This window comes from Manacus candei, unplaced genomic scaffold (genome assembly GCF_025592945.1).
Source record: "Manacus candei isolate 608988 ecotype Guabito, Panama unplaced genomic scaffold, ASM2559294v1 h1tg000124l, whole genome shotgun sequence".
In the NCBI taxonomy this organism is placed as follows: Eukaryota; Metazoa; Chordata; class Aves; order Passeriformes; family Pipridae; genus Manacus; species Manacus candei.
In genome coordinates this window covers 2,614,483-2,630,527 of record NW_026138172.1, presented here as the reverse complement: position 1 = coordinate 2,630,527, position 16,045 = coordinate 2,614,483, and the positions used below count along the sequence as shown (strand labels likewise).

The 16,045-nt window shown below is 43.5% G+C and overlaps 2 protein-coding genes and 1 long non-coding RNA gene across 3 annotated transcripts in view; 1 reads left to right on the top strand and 2 right to left on the bottom strand.

The window, feature by feature from the left end:
- LOC127462296 (probable G-protein coupled receptor 19) overlaps positions 1 to 16,045 on the bottom strand; it is a 667,268-nt gene that overhangs the window by 165,075 nt on the left and 486,148 nt on the right. The gene's annotated exons all lie outside the window — the stretch shown is intronic.
- Positions 6,559 to 16,045, bottom strand: part of LOC127462293 (potassium voltage-gated channel subfamily KQT member 1-like) — a 480,876-nt gene continuing 471,389 nt past the window's right edge. The window contains exon 16 of the mRNA XM_051770771.1: positions 6,559 to 6,879. Coding sequence (XP_051626731.1) covers positions 6,724 to 6,879 — 156 coding nt within the window. The 3' untranslated portion in view covers positions 6,559 to 6,723. The remainder of the gene's footprint in view (positions 6,880 to 16,045) is intronic.
- Positions 10,135 to 14,608, top strand: LOC127462303 (uncharacterized). The gene is made up of 3 exons (XR_007900404.1): positions 10,135 to 10,254; positions 11,080 to 11,331; positions 14,393 to 14,608. It is a non-coding gene; the product is annotated as an uncharacterized LOC127462303 (long non-coding RNA).

The following is a 16,045-nucleotide window of genomic DNA, read 5'->3' as shown; positions in this document are numbered from 1 at the left end:
TGGATCAAAATTCAAAACCTACTTGTGAAGTCTCCCAGGTCACCAAACTTCAAAAGCAGAATAACTTTGTGTTACACTGCAGGATGATGACAAAGGGCAGGCTGCAGGCAGAGAGGGACTGACACACTGCCTTTGCCTGCTGTCACATCACCCGTGGTGTCAGAGATGACTGAACTAGGAGCTGGGCTAGCCTTAAGCAAATCATTGCTCACTTGAGGAAGCAGAGGCCAGGAGATGTGGCCAGAGCCCATTCCCACCTTTTCTGCTTCTCAAGGACTCTGAATATCTTAGCAGCAAGCAGAACTCATGTATATCCACTGTTGTGCTTATGCTGCTTCTGTAAGCATTTCCATCTCTCAGAGCCTCTTAGACCTTTTTGGTGAGGGTCATCTATAACCCATGAGTTGGCCAGAGGTTGCTTAATTTGAAGCACTGGGAACATCGCTTCTCTGTAGCTTGGTCCTTAGGTAAAGTAGGTGTAAAATGCTACTAGGCTGTTTGGCTGTGTTTAGGCTCTCCTAACAACAGACATGACAATATAAGGCCCATGTCACTAAAGAAGGAAAGCTGCATTTTAGCAATGCATAAGTAACGCTTAACAGGTATTTTTGAAATGTGAATTTTCTTTCCCCTCTAAGGCCAAGGTGAGTCTCAGGCAAGTGCTTCAAGGCATTGTTATTGAAAATTAGGATTGTTTGGTTGAACAAAGAACAACCTTTGCCTGTCTGATCAGACAGACAAATGCAGCAGTTACATTAATCACATGATTCAAAAATCCCTTTCCCCTAACTGCTTATGTCAGGCTGGTCCCTTGTACACAGTTCCACCCAACCCGGGGAGAGATCAAACAGCATAATGAAGATGAGTTAAAATTCTGTTCACAAACCCACATGTACCAATTCCAAACCCCAAGACAAACGGGTTTTCAGCCAGGAATCTAAGCAGAGACATTGTACTTTTACGGAGTCGTTTGGGAGCCACTGTAAACCATAATGAGTGCTAAACACAATATAGTAAGCATTTTGGCAAAACAGCTTATTGTAGAGAAGATGCTCTTTGCTGATTTAGTCTTTCGTGTCTGAGATGCAATGTTTAGTGTGTGATGGGGAGAGAGCTGTAGAGAACACATGCACATCCCCAGCACCAGTAACACAAATACAATCCAGGGCTCATGGTCCTCTAGGGGTTAGAAAAGCATTTGGGAAAAGGGATGATGACCATTAGTTAATTAGACTTTTTTCTCTCTTTCAGTGTTTGATATTTCCAGCTACTTTTGACTGTCTCTTGACTAGGAGTAGAGGTGGGTTTAACTAAGAAAAGAGATGGCTCTTCAGGCAGGCTGAGAGGAACTCAAATCTTTTCCTACCACAGAGGTAGCACAGTACCATCTTGTTTAGTTTTGCTGACTGGGCTCTGCTGGAGCTAGAAATCATGCCTGAGAAAGATCTACACCTGGGCCCTTCACCATGCTTCTTCTGGGCCATTACAATTACAGTAGCATGTACTCCTTCAGAATACTAGGTAATGCAATTTTGATGTTTGAGATTCTTCACCCAGTGGCATTTTACTTCCTAAACCATGGTTTTGTTTTTAGACACATTGTTCAGACTGTTCAGAAAAGTGCTGAATGAGCCCTGCCATTTAGGGCTCCATGAGATACAGCGCATGCTAAAATTATTTGAGTACAGACCCTTCAGGGCTGAGGTTTGAAACATCACTGAGAAGAGGCACCAAAAGAATTCTGCTCATTCTAGTGAGCTGGGAATTTAGTTGTCATGGCCCTACAGAGATTGGAGAGAATTCCAGCACAGGATCCTCTGGTGATATCAGGGCAAGGTAGTTGGATGGAAAACATCCAGGGCTGCTGGACAGACCCACTTCTGAAATGGACAGCTGTGTCTGGACAGTCTTCTCTAACTTTTTGCTCTCCAAGATAAAGAGAGTGTCCAGACGAGGCAGTAGATTTCTAATCTGTAACCCATATCATCTGTTTTAGGGGCACAGTTACCTTTTCTCAGGAATGAAAGCCCACAGCTGATGAAAGCTGAACTTTTTATCTCCCTCACTGCTGCAGCCTTATCATACACAGGACTTTAATCCCACACAACACTTAAGAAATATAATCATTAAAGATCTGAGTACACATTTTGAGATAAGATTGGTTCATGATATTATTACTGATTGCATAATTATGGAAATGAGAAAATAATCCCCTTGGGCTTTGTTGTAATGACTTCTGAGCATCTTGCATCATCATAGGCAGACAGCAGACTTCAGGATGCCAAGCTTTATTAAAAGGAATGTGGAAAATCTTGTTTTGGTTGGTGTCAATGTCTCTGGTAAGGGAGGACACCATGCATCTTCCACAATGAAATTGGATTGGGTAGAAACCCATGTGATCTTTTTGAAAATAAATAGTTAATCTTTACTTGATCTCCTGTACTCATGTCTTTTGATGCACTGGTAAACTGCATTCCTGACAGTATCCTGCTGATATTGTGGCCTTGAGAGACCTTGACTGCCTGGTCTGTGCCTCTGTTCTGAATCAAAAGACAACATGGGACCATTGCAGACCTGGCTGCATAGTGCTGATAATTTCATTGGACATATTACTTCATGGAATTGTTACTATTTTACTGATGTGAGAAGAGGTGTTGCAGGAGTGAGCTTGATGAATGTAGTCTGGCCAGCAGCTGGACTCCCATCAAGGAGAAATTATTAGGACAAACATAAGTGCACTAGTGTTAGTAAAAATGGAGATAAAAACACACACACGGATTTCCCTTGCAATATTTTCTGTAATTTTGGTTTGTGTTAGAGCCACCACTAAAGAGGAACGCTTGATATCACACTCAGCTTTACAAGGGGAAATAAGGAGGAACCTGGGGACTGCTGACCAGTCAGCCTCACCTTAGTGGCCAGTAAGATCATAGAATAGATCCTCCTAGAAGTTATGTTGAATCACATGGAAGACAAGGAGGTGATTAGAGAGAGCGAACATGGCCTTAGCAAGGGCAAGTCATGCCTGACTAACCTAGTGGTCTTCTACAACAGAGTGACAACTGATGCCATTTACCCAGACTCCTCTAAGGCCTCTGGTAGACTCCTCCATGACAATCTTTCCTCAGATTTGGCAAGGTATGGATGGAATATTACATAGATAAGTAACTGCTTGGCTGGTTGCATCCAAAGAGTTTCAGTTAACAGATCAATGTCAGAATGGAAACCAGTAATGAGTGATGTCCCTTAAGGGCCTGTAGTGGGACAAACACTAATATCTTCATTAAGTGCCCCAGACAGTGGGATCGAGTGCACCCTCAGCAGGTTTGCAGATGACAGCAGGCTGAGTGGTGCAGCTGATGGGCTTGAGGGAAGGGATGCCATCTGGAGGGACGGGCTTGAGGAGTGAGCCTATTGGGAACTTCATAGAGTTCAACAAAGGCAAGTGTAAATGTGTTAATATGCAGTTTGCTCACTATACAAAACCATCTTTGCTCAGAAGAGGGATCAGGAAGGCCAGGTGACCACATCAGTGGTACTTATGTATACTTTTACCCTTGGGCAATCAGTTGCTAGATGGCAACTTTCATCTTAGCTGTGGGTGTGGAGATTTGTTTAAGTACTGCTAATGTACGGTTGCTTTTATTTTTTTACCATTAGTCTCATCGTATGCTGTGAAAATGGGTGTCTCCCACCAGTCTTCTTCCTTCCTCGCTGCAATTTGTTCAGGCCACACCCTTATCTCTCCATTTTAGCAACAGGGATTGTTGTGGTCGTGCTGTCTGAACGTGTTCTGCCACACTGCAGTGTCCACAACGCCAGCTGTAAAGCAGATGTACGGCCAGCACTGCTGGATTTTAAAACCTTTAAAGGCTCGGGCTCTGGCCTCACTGCTGGGGAAACCTTGGCTTGTGCTTAAAAAAACCAGACACGTGCACAAACACATACACACACACACTGAGACATATTCTATTTTTCTGAAGGGACCATTGTGTGCCTCTTTATCTTTTCCTCCCACCCCTTAATCCCTTCTGACACTTTCTGTAGCTGAGACCACTAGTAATCTATTTAACTGGATTTTCCAGGCACTTCAGAGTAGTAGGTGTTACTATATGTATAGTGCCTGATCACTACTGTTGAGGCTCAATAATAAGTAAAATCTGTTGCATTCCTTGGTCCACCAAGCAGTGACCAGACATACCCCTCACACAAATATCTGTAGTGTACCAGAAGCAAGTGCCACCTTGTGTTGGCCACAGCAGTCCTTGAGCTCTTCTGCTGAAAGCTGCACTGCTCATCTTCTGAAACTCTGCAGAATCTCCAGGGAGATTTGTTTTTACCTGTGGCTCATGAGACCATGCTTACCTTTGGTGTCCAGTTGTCCATTTAGCTCTGACTGGCCAGAGTCAGTGAGGTTTTATGAAGGACCATTGCAGAAGCTCATGACCCTGACTGAAAGCCAGGAGCAACTCAATGCTCTGACAGTGATTATTTACCATTTTCCCATGTTACATGCTGTATTTGGTCATGTTCAGTAACTCTGTAGTAATCAGACAAGATGGAACGGCAGCTTGTCAGCCGATTTAATTAAAACCACATTTCTTTCTTTTTTTTTTTTTTTTTATTGCCTCTCACACATCATTAATATTCTGTCTAAGACCCGCCTGCAAATCTAAAGATTGGAATCAGTCTCATTGTGCTCTTTCCGAGCTTGAATTCCCAGACACACAAACCTGGGAAAGAGTTTTAAAGGGACAGGTAATAGTTAGAAACTAATTTGATTACATTGAAATGGACCACTCATTTGTCCAAATAAATGCTTATTAAGGGACCAGTCTTTCAGGTTGCCTTTAAATGCAGTGCAGGCTTTGCTTTCATGGATATGACTGGGAATAGAATATATTTAGGATTTCCCAGGAATCAGGTCTTTGCTCTGCAGACTTCTGCTCATTCAAATTGTTGGTTATGCAAATATATTAAAAAGACTCGAGTAAATAACACTGCACCCTTGTTAGTAAGGTTTATTGTTTAGATATTTAGCAACAGTGTTTTATTGTCCCTTTTCTGAAGTGTCAGGTACGATCCATTTCACGGTGACAGTGTTAAGGAAACTTCACAGTCTGACCATTCCCAAACTCTCTGGCAGTCACACTCCCAAGGCGGGGGATTTTCACTGGTGGGACCGAAGTCCCTTCACCAAGGGCGGCTCCAGTGACTGATGGGTCCCTGCGTGGCTCCCACACACCCCACTCACACAGTCAGACCCGCTTTCCTCACCGGTTCTACCCCGGGGTTTCCCAAAGCAGATGTCTGGTTCCATGAAGCCATTTATTCACGGCACATTAACACAGAAACAGCCCGAGCTGGTGCCTCCGAGGAGGACCCACAACAAAAATCCCTGGGCTTTTACACCCTCACAGTCTGCCCGTACTCAGGTCTCGCTTTTCCTCCCGAGTCTCTGGCTCCTGCCCCCATCTCCGTGTCCATCCCTCTGGCTGGCGTCACCCACCTTGTTATCCCAAAGGTTGGCAGTTCGCGGCCTCCCGCCCAGAGCTGGAGCTGCATCTCAACCTGCAGTTTGCGAGCCGAGCTGCCTGGACCACGTATTCTTTAACAACAGTACATCAGCCACCATATGCACTCGATTTACAACCAGATTACAAGGCAAAAAAATAAATCTCTCATTTAAAATTATATACAGCAGTTTATTTAAACAGTGATTAACTTTCATCAACAGGCTGTGCATTTCTGTTTTCTTTAAGAAACCCTGCCACTCAATCACAGCTGCAGCCCTCCTGCAGCACCCTGCTACTCAGTGGCTTGAACCCAGCTCTACAGATAGTTCACAGCCAATTACCATACAGGTTTCTTATGTTAAAATTAAGGCAACTGCAGTCAACAACCTCTGCTGAATAAAGGTAAAAGCTTGAGAACATTTTGCATAACAGTCATCAGCATAGCTGATAGCTATTACAGAGTTCTTGTGCAGTAAGCCTACGCAGATACTATCTCTCTTGCCTGTCTGTTTCAACACGCATCTCATCTCATTTGCAACCCTTTGCTTTAATTAGCTGAAGTCTGCTTCAGTCTTTCATATGTCAACCAGCCTGTGTACACTTCCATATTTTTAATCAGTAGCCTGTTGTCTTTACTTTGTCATTCACACTAGCATATAAATCTGCCCTTCTTATGATCCTCACTGCTTGGTAGAAGTCAAAACATGCTGTTTAATTTTCCTGTTCACTGATTTCCATTTGTTTCATGTTCAAATGCTGGCTCTTTTCCCCCTTTCAGGCATGCTGTGAGCATTAAACTTAGTGATTAAATGCCAAAAGAACAGTTCTTTTCCCCTTCCATGCCCACAAATGGGTCATCCTAACCCTCTCTGGGATGCCTACCTCGACAGCAGTGCCCCGACAGCAGTGCCCCGTGCTTGTGTGCTTAGCCTATCTGGACGGGACTGCTGTGGACTGGCAGAGGTTAGCTAACGATGGCTAATAAAACAGGTGCAAAACTTCATGCTCTCCTAAGGTTGTGACTGGCTTCTTGCTGTTTCTTTGCCTTTTTTTTTTTTTTGGTTTGGTTTTTTTTTGTTTTGTTTTTTAATTTAATCTACTACAGCAGAATATTTCATTTCACTGATGACATAGCCAAAGACACCAAGACTTAAAAATAACTGGATGTAAAAGAATGAGAGGGTGACATGTGGCTCTGCACCAGCTTTCAAATTTTCCGGTTTACTGGGGGGGAATCTGAGGTTGTCTGTAGATGTCTGACAGGTGGGGTTGCTGGCCCTGGCATCTGTGCCTGTGGCTGATCCCCCAGCTGAGCCTGGAGTGTGTTCAGGATGTCATCTAGCTTCTGGTCCATCTGCATGACCTGTTAAGGAATCAGAAAGCAGATGAGCTATCAAATCGTTGCACATGCTTCTGGTGAGAGACATTCATAGGCCAAAAGCTCTGGATGGATAAAGCCTGGCAGGGAGCATGGGCATCTGAGTACCAGCAGATCCTCTGAGTTTAGTTTAGCTTCCTGCTCTAGACCAAATGACACTATGAAGTCACAGGGAAAGGTGTAAAGCCATGTGAAGTGGCAGCAGAAGGACAGGGCGTTGCTGGCTCAAGGACTGGATCGCTTAAATCAACCATTTTGTCTCAGCCTTTTCCCAGGGTTGTTGATGATGCATCATGCAAATATCTGCCCTGAAACTCTCTTTCACGCTTCAGTTTACTGTGAATGTTTTTTCCCAGTACCTCTCTCAGTCTTCACCACCCTTAGTTATAGGACATCATGCTTTCCATTACTGTCTTGGGAAATGAAACAGCTCCCCTCCCTTCACACCATAAATAGGTGCCTCTGTGTTACATGTTACAGTCAGAGATCCTACCAGATATGGTGTTTGTTCCCATGCATTTTGAGGAGGATAGTCTACTAAAAACCACATAATAATACCAATGACTTTATTAAAAAAGAAAAAAAAAGGAACAACCATTCTATAGGAAGCTTGAGGTGCTAATCCCTCCTCTCATTTCTTTGCCTTCCAGCTGAAATTTCTCAGGCATAGTCCCTAGGTAGAGGAGTCTTTCCTAGCTGTTATTATTATTAAGCAGGGAAAGGCAAGTCTGGATTTTTAAAGGGACACTGCTCTCATACTTCCTACTGCTTTTTTAAAGTTCTGACCTTTTCTAGGAGCACACAGCAGGCGTTATCCTGTTTTGCTGGTAGGGCTTGCCTTCACTGCAAATGGGATCCCACTTGCCTTAGCATCACCCAGTGGGACAGGCTGGGGGCTGCTGGCTGTTTTACTTTGCTCCAAAGACAAAACTGTGGCCAGCATCATATAATCAACTGGGATCGCTTTTAATGATGCTGGAATACAGTGCAGCTTTGTGTTATAGATGAGCCCTAGAAAAATGAGCATTTTGAAGAACATTGAATTGTTCACTTTACAGTTATCTGCCATGAAACTATGAGCCTCTGCAAACTGTGATCTGTCCCAGTGGGTCTAATAAACTTTGATAGCAAACCTTTTAGAGCGATATCAGATCTAAACTGAGCTTTCATTAAAAAGCGAGCGAGAGAGAATGAGAGAGAGAAGGATTCCAGCCTTTTTCCATTCAAAGATAACTTTGGAAATAGCCATTGGCAGCAGGAACTGAAAGCTTAGCAGGCTGAGATTGCTTCAAAAACCAAGGCAAAGAAAATCACCTTATCCGCTTTTGCCTCCTCTGTCTTTTCTCACTCCAAGTGTCAGCTCCCCTGAGGGCCTCTCAAACCTCAGGGTACCAGGAACTTACTCAGGTTCTATCTTTTTGGCAACTGCTATCCTCTCCTATATATAACCTGCTGGGGGAAGGAGGACTGGAGTGTGCCTCCTACATCACAGAGGGAGAGATGTGCTGGTCTCTTTTCCATTTTTACTTTTATGACGGCTGTCTTCTAGTAGAAAAGCCCCATTCCCTGCCTCTGATTTGGTGTGGGTGTGGTGTGAGGCAGTGCTTTCAAGCAGCAAGAGGGGAGTATTTAGGACATGGGTTAGACAGCACAGACCTTTCCTACGGTTTCTGCCCCAGTGTTTTCAGGTGTGTGGCTGGCACTGCCTGAGCAGTCGATCACCCCCAGAAGCACTGACAGTGCTCTCATCTCGGGCTACATATTCATACAACAGCTACATATTCTGCTCAGCATTAACTTGGTTGGAAGTCTGGAAGTCACTAGTGGTTTAAGAGTTAAGCAGCACGGAATTAATTTAAAAACCACAGCCTTTATTTTCCCCTCCATTCTTGAAAAGCCTGTTTGGCTGATGCTGGTAATGACTCAACAGAATCTTTCTTAAGCAGAAATGTTGCTGCAGAGCAGAAACTAAAGTAGAACTAATATTTTGCAATAGGGTAAAAAGAGGTGTAGGCAGGGAAATGGGATCAGGTAGACAAAAGATCTTTGGGGCTTTCTTTTGTGATGCTTTGTTGATTTTGATCTGCAGGCTTGATCTTAGATAAGCTATGCCTGCATATTCCATATCATTTAAACTTTCTGTATATCTCTGTATTTTGCCAAGTCAGTGAAAGAATGTGATGGGGAATAATTTTATGCACTTTTCTTTCCAGGAGAAGAGGAGGGTGGAGAATGTAAATATTCGTTTGTAGGGATGGAAAATGAGAAATTCATACATAAGGGAGTAGATTACACTACACTTCTGTCACACCTTCCACATGAGGATAGGCAAATATTTCCTGTACGTCAACAAATAAAGCTTCTGAGTTCTTCTCTGTCAACCATACACATGTGAGGGTTTTAATGATAATTTTTGAGATTAGAAGTACGACTCTGCAAAATTAAGTGAGCCATAAGAAAATGTGATCAGTGACAGATCTCTTCTAATTTGCTTTGTATTTTATACACTGGCTCAAGCCACCACTTTCTGGCTTCAGATGTTCTAAAGTATACCTTACTTGCAAACATGCAACTAGACTAGTAAAACTTTAGTCAGAAGGACAAATTCTTAAGCACCTTGTTAAACAAGAGAGTATTAAAAAAGGGTCAAATTTGGAGGCTGCTTAACTGTGATTAGGACATGACTTGCAGGGGGTTAGAATCACTTTCACATGGGTGAAGTTTTTTTCATAGGAGGGTCCTGGTTTCTCCAAAACCCATTTATCAGCTATTACTTTCCTTAAGCCCAAACAGAAGGAGTTGCCTGTTTGGAGTAACACACCCAGGAAAGTGTGCTGACAAAGGGTTAATTTGAGCAACATGTTTTTAAGATGAGTAAAGTGAGAAGCCATCCAGAGATTGCTGCAGAGTTTCCAGAGAGATGTGATATGGCCCTAGAAGGCTCAGTGGAGACAGGTGAGTTTGGCAGCTGTCCATGGGCAAACGGCAACAAAACTTCTGTTCTCCCACACCACAATAGTGCTCTGGAGATGATCTATAAAATTGTTAAAATGCTTTTATATCCTTTCAACTGCTCTGTAGAAAGGAGACTTGCAAAAGCAGTTTAAAGTATTACACTGCTGTTATTGGGACTGTGAGGTGAGCTGAAGGAGTGTTGAAATGTGCATTTGTTCTGACATCGCCTCACCACCCTGGCACGCCCTCCGTCCCTCTGGGAAAGTGTGCTGCACTCCATGGTGACATGCAGGACTGTTAGACAAAGAGAATGCCCTGCAACCAGCTCTAGCGAGTCACAGTAAGCCATGAAGTCACTCAACCCATGAGACACGAGGTGTCCCTGCCCTTCACCTTGAGGACCAGGTTGGCTTTCAACACCTATGTGCTGTTTGAGGATCCTTTAGAGCCTCTATTTGTGAAAGCAGGTGTTCCTTAAATACTTCTTTTTACCTTGGTTTTCTCCTGCTGCAGAAATGCCTTGTGTAGAAGGATCCTAGGAATGGCAGCAGTATGGAGGAGGAGGGTTGGGTCATGCTGGGGATTTGCCACATGCTGGACAGATTCCTAACTTCCCTGAGAGCTTTTTTTTCTGACATGTTTTGCACACAGAGACCATAAACAAAATGCATGTGTGGAAAACTCGGTTGGAGCAGTCACATGGTCTTTCCCAAATCCTCTCACTTTAGGCCAGAAAAATCCCTCCCCCCAGGTTTTGTCTATCTTTTTATTATGATTTCTGGAGGCTGGGAAAGCCAGTATCAATTATGTGCACAACACACTGACATGAACTATTTCCAGAGGAGTATCAGAAGGGGAAGATGGTCTGCTGGAGCACTGGAGTAAATCTGTGAACCCACAAACATGCTCAAATGTTGCTAAGTCAGTGAAGCTTTGCATCAAAAGCTATACCCCATAAATCAAATAAAGTTGCTGTCACCTCCTTAAGGCTCTGCTCTCTCCCTCCCTGGAGCAGTCCTGCATGGGCTGATCAACACGGCTGAGCTGTACAGCCTTCGTGCAGTTGTCTGCTACATGTCTGGGCTGCTGGTACCAGGGATGCAGCACGAAATGGAGGAGGGAGAGAAGACAGCTCAATTTGTGTTACTAATCAAAATGTCATGGAGCAACAGCAGGTTCTGCTTTTGGTTAAGCTGGATTGACTTTAGCTTCCTGTTTGCCTCACTCAAGTGCAGAAAGCTATGAAGCTGTGCCCACGGGACAGCCCAAGGTGTCATAGCAGGAGCAGAGGGTGGAAGAGACACTGCATGGTTGAGCCCCATCCCCTGCTATTGGAACCACTGTACAATGGGTGTTTTGGTTCTGGAAGCCCCACAAGACATCCAGGTTTCCTCTCCTTGACATGCAGCCCTCATCCCACACTAAACTGTGAACCTAAGCATGGACAACCAAGAACCATCAAAGCCCAGTGGAACACAGGAGGTGAAGAAGGACATTCCCAGGGGCTCTGCATGGTGTTGTGGTATTTTCCAGCTGACAACACAAAGTCAACCACATTTGGGGCCAGAGCTACTGTGGCCATGCAAACACAGTATCCCAGCCCAGGGTTTCCAAACCACCAGAGTGCTCAGCTCAGCCCCACTGAACACTCCTTCTGTAGCAGTGACCCAATGCTGAGCTCTGGGATTTGCCACCATGCAGACCATTTCTTCTGTTTCCAGCCTTTGCTGCAGGTCCTGGCTCCCTAGGTAGCTCTAATGAAGCAGGATCCACTCACTACAGTTCTGACTTATAAACAACCGATTGCAGGGCTTTAACACCAACTGCTTGGAAAAGAATCATTTGATGGGGAAGATTTATTTTGTATGGATAGAAGAGTGTATATGAACCTTAGTCTGCCATGAGCTATTCTACCTGCATGTACTTGTTTCTGAGTATTCCCAGCTTGTTATTTGTGATAGGTCACCTAAGGTCTAGTTTGTAGGAGAAAATGGTATTAATTTAGCAAAATCAGATGTGATTTAGTTGAACTAGTGCAATCCATTTTATGGATGCTTCCATTTCTGACTCATGTGATATATTGATTTTGCTTAAGCTCGTTATCCAGAAATTTGTGCCATTTCCTCATATTGACCAGGTCTGTCAGATGATTTTTCTTCTCATCCCAGATGGTGGACTGATTTGATTAGATCCTGTAAAGCCTATGTTTAGCTTTGTATGAACATCTGGTCTTGTAGCTTCTCTCTGCCTAGGGTTACACCCAATTATTCAAACTAATTGCCTATTGTATGGTTCGAAGCCTGAATTGTTTATTTTAGGAATAGCTTTATTTTTTATCATGTAGATTTATTGCTGTCCAGAGACTGCTGATTTTAGGAAGAGAAATCTTTTCTCCACAGCATTGCATGCAAAACTACCTCCCTCTCACCTTGCTTGTCCTGTTAGAGAAATTTCACTGAAGTGAAATGCTGAATCCACTGAAACTTTTTTTTCCCCTTCAGCAAGGCCAGACAATACCAGTGTTGATAAAGCCTGTTGGTAGTTGTCTGTGAGGAAGTAAATGGCCACACCAGCCACAAAAACTGCAACTAGCTCAGGGAGATTTCTCTTGTGAAAGGTGTGGCTCTAGTGCGGCCTCTGAGCCTGGTCCAACAATGTGCTTATGGATGTGTTAGCTTGAAGCATGTGAAGAGTCTTGCTGAGTTCACCAAATATTTAAGTGCTTTGCTGGAGTGAAGCCAGAATGGTCAACAGTTTGCAGGACTATACCTTTAGGATAAGCTTTTGGAGTCACCTAAAGTACTCCTAAACACATATGCTCAGAAATACATCTACACCACTATTTTTCAAGTCTCTGAGGAGTAATAATTGTCATCTATCATGATATTCTTCCTGAAATTACTTTCACATTCATATTAGCAGAGAACTAGCAGCTTGTGTCTCTTAAACAAGAGGGCTTTGATGAACAGGCTCCCATTAACTGACTGTTTTTGGGATGAGTTGTAACAGATTTGGAATTGGCCGCAATTCTAAAATGATGCTGTATTCCCAAAGCAACATTGCCAGGTGGCAAGTACACAGGGAAACATCTCACTGTGGTACGTCAATGTCTCAGAGCCAACTGCCAGCACTGCCTGCCTGCCCCAGCACTGAGCTGAGCAGCTCCTCATTTTGTTCTGCCGAGGGTGCAAACAGCACAGAAAGACCAGCTTCAGTCCGTGGGAGCTTCTGCCAGTAACCTCAAAGGTCAGGTAAACAGGGACATGAGTAGAAGCTAAATAAAGCCCACTTCCACGATAGCCTGTTGTTCTGGCAGACCCAATTCTTCATGAACACCAAAAAATATATAAACCACTAGACTGTCTTGTTTGACTTATTCCATGTACCCCTTGGCAGATATCGGTTGTTTATTTTCATTCCATGAAACTTATCTAGATAACTCCACAATTTTCCAGGCCTCCCTTCCTTTATCCCAAACATCCCCACCCATTCTTAGGTCAGGTGTTACAACCTTTGTTGACCTAGAATATAGTAATCTTGATTTTAAGTATAGCTTCATTTATTTTGGTTTCCATCTACCTTTCCTGTTTAAATGAAAACACAAAGGTCTATCCCTCTTCACTTTGTTCCTGGGGTATTTCCCATTGGTACCCTTTCAGTGAGCATTATATTTTTATATTTCCCATGCCACAGTTGCACTGATGAACCCCCACAGAAAGACCTGTGTCTGTGGTTGCTGCTTCTGGTGTAAGACGCCGTTTGCTTAATTACTAAGCAACTATCAAGAACTGAGCCCTGGGTTTCTAAAGCAGGCCTGGTCAGCATGCAGATTATGTGTTACTGCTTTGGGGAAGGTGTGATTTATTTTTAAAAAATGAACCCTCGCTTCCTAAACAAATGAGGTTTAGCTGATGATATATCTGTGTGTACGTTGCCACAGCAGCTTTGAAGTAAGCTGGCCAACTTCAGACATTTGCCAGAGAATCCTTAAAGATAAAAAGTTCAGACAGATTTCAGAAGGTCTGGCAGTTGTGCAGAAGATAGACATCCAAATTAGTGCCTTATTGAAGAAAGGGCAGAAGAGGAAGGTGAACTGTATTATTAGACCCCGGAGAATCCACACAGGATGCCCTGACCACAGGAAAAGCTTTATTCAGCTCTTACCCCTTATTAGCCTTGGATAATCAACCACAAAATGCAGAGTCACAGGAAACCAGGCAGCATAATTTCTACTGCTCACAGAAGTACTTGTTTCTGGCTAAAGAAATTCAAGTGATGCCACTCTTTGAGTAGACACAACAGTAACTTCCCACAGATGCCATTCTGCAACAGCACTCAGCTGCTGGCTGTGTTGGAACCATTGTGAGAGTTTGTCTCATTTTAGCTATTTGTATATGCACCTGTCAGTCTTTGTGTCTGCAGTCAGTGCTTTGAAACGTTTTTGGGTTTTTTTCCCCTGATTTTTCCCCAGTAGGTAAATTAGACTTTGCAGAACTCTCTGTCTCCTATTTACATACATAAATGGTTATTTTTATTGTTGCAGGATGTTTTGTTCTTCACCCTCCTCCAGATCCTGCTCAGATCCACCCTGTAATCTTGCCATCTCTCTTTGCGACATCTCTCTTCAGCCACACCCGGGATGACGCACTGCCATTTCTCAGCTCATTTCATTGTGTGCCTACAAGTCCTGCTGCAAAGCCAGCGTGGAAAGAAACAACAGACAAAAATAACGAAGCCAGTCCAGCCTCAAAGGTGGATCTGTAGCCTCTGTGAGTCACACTGTAATTTCACAATAAAGCGACCTTGGAACTTACGCTCCAAGATGCTGATTAATTTAATTTTTAAATCTCTAAACAATACTGGACAGAGAGAAAAAATAAAAAGAAAAAGCAGCATGGAATATTTAAATAGTGCCAAAAGAGCACTGAGAAAGAAGTGACCTTAGCCTTTCACTAGATGGGTGCATTAACTCAGCAGTTTAGATGGGTGTGATGAACTTGATGTTTGCACCTCACCTAACCCTTTGAAGAGATGGTGTCAAGTCTTCTATACTCTGGTTATTTTACCTTTACTTTGGCTTTTTAAAGCTCAATTAAATCCCCTCCGTAAGAACAACATCTAAACCACACCAGCCTTGTGGCTAGATAGGGTTCACCAGTTTCTGTGAGGGGAAGGACATGCTGGACTGTGCGGGAGCTGCTTGTTTCTTTTCAGCTTAGTTGCACGGATACTGATACTGAAATCAGTGGGAGAATTCCCTTAACCCAGCCCTACTGACCTGACGTCTAGTTCAGGTAGCATCTACTTAGCACAGCTGATGGGTTGTGTATGAGGAGGTAGCATTCATAGGCTTTATCACAGGTGTTGATACACAACTGCCCTCCATTGACACTTGCACACACACACACACAAAGCCTCACTTCAAATTATCAGTCCATCTCTACTTATAGGTTGGCAAGAAAGGCAAAGAGAGAGGGAAAGAGGGAGTGTTGTTATTGGGAGGAGCACAGGCATTATGGTGATGGCGATCTAGATAGCAAGACATGTAGGTACTAGAAAAGTTCCAGGCAGTTCTTGTAGGACTCAACCAGTACCTCATAAACCCAAGGTCCAGTCTACACCCCAGCACAGCCTTCTTGCATTGACAACAAGTCACTTCCTGGATAAGCCTCATCGATATTTGTTAACCACTTGGGTCAAATAATCTGCCATTTCTTATCTTTCTGACATGAAAACACTTGAAACTGGATAGGTTTGAAACTTGGTACAAAACAGAAGACACAGACCTACAAAAGATAAGAGTATGGGTAAGAGTATCCTGTATGGGGACTGAAATGCTGGCTGCAGAAAGGAAGGAAGTTGTATTGGAAAAAGAAGATCAGTCACTGTTGGAAGAGGACAGGGGAGAGAAGATGGTGGTGGTCCTTTGCCTTTCCCTTGCCTATTGTTGGCTCTTTGAGGATTGACAGGACATGTCAGAATGAGGCTGGAAGTGTGGCATGATGGTCATGCCAGGAAGAAAAAAGTAATCAGGAAGCAAAAGCATGATTGACTAGAGATCAGAAGTGTCACTGGGAGGCCACTCTCTGGGCCTGTATTTTCAACTCTGTGAAAGAATCGTCATAGCATTTTAGCCAAACCCTGTAGCAAAATTAAGAGATGTTCTGTGTGCAGATTTGTGCTGATGTCAGAAAAA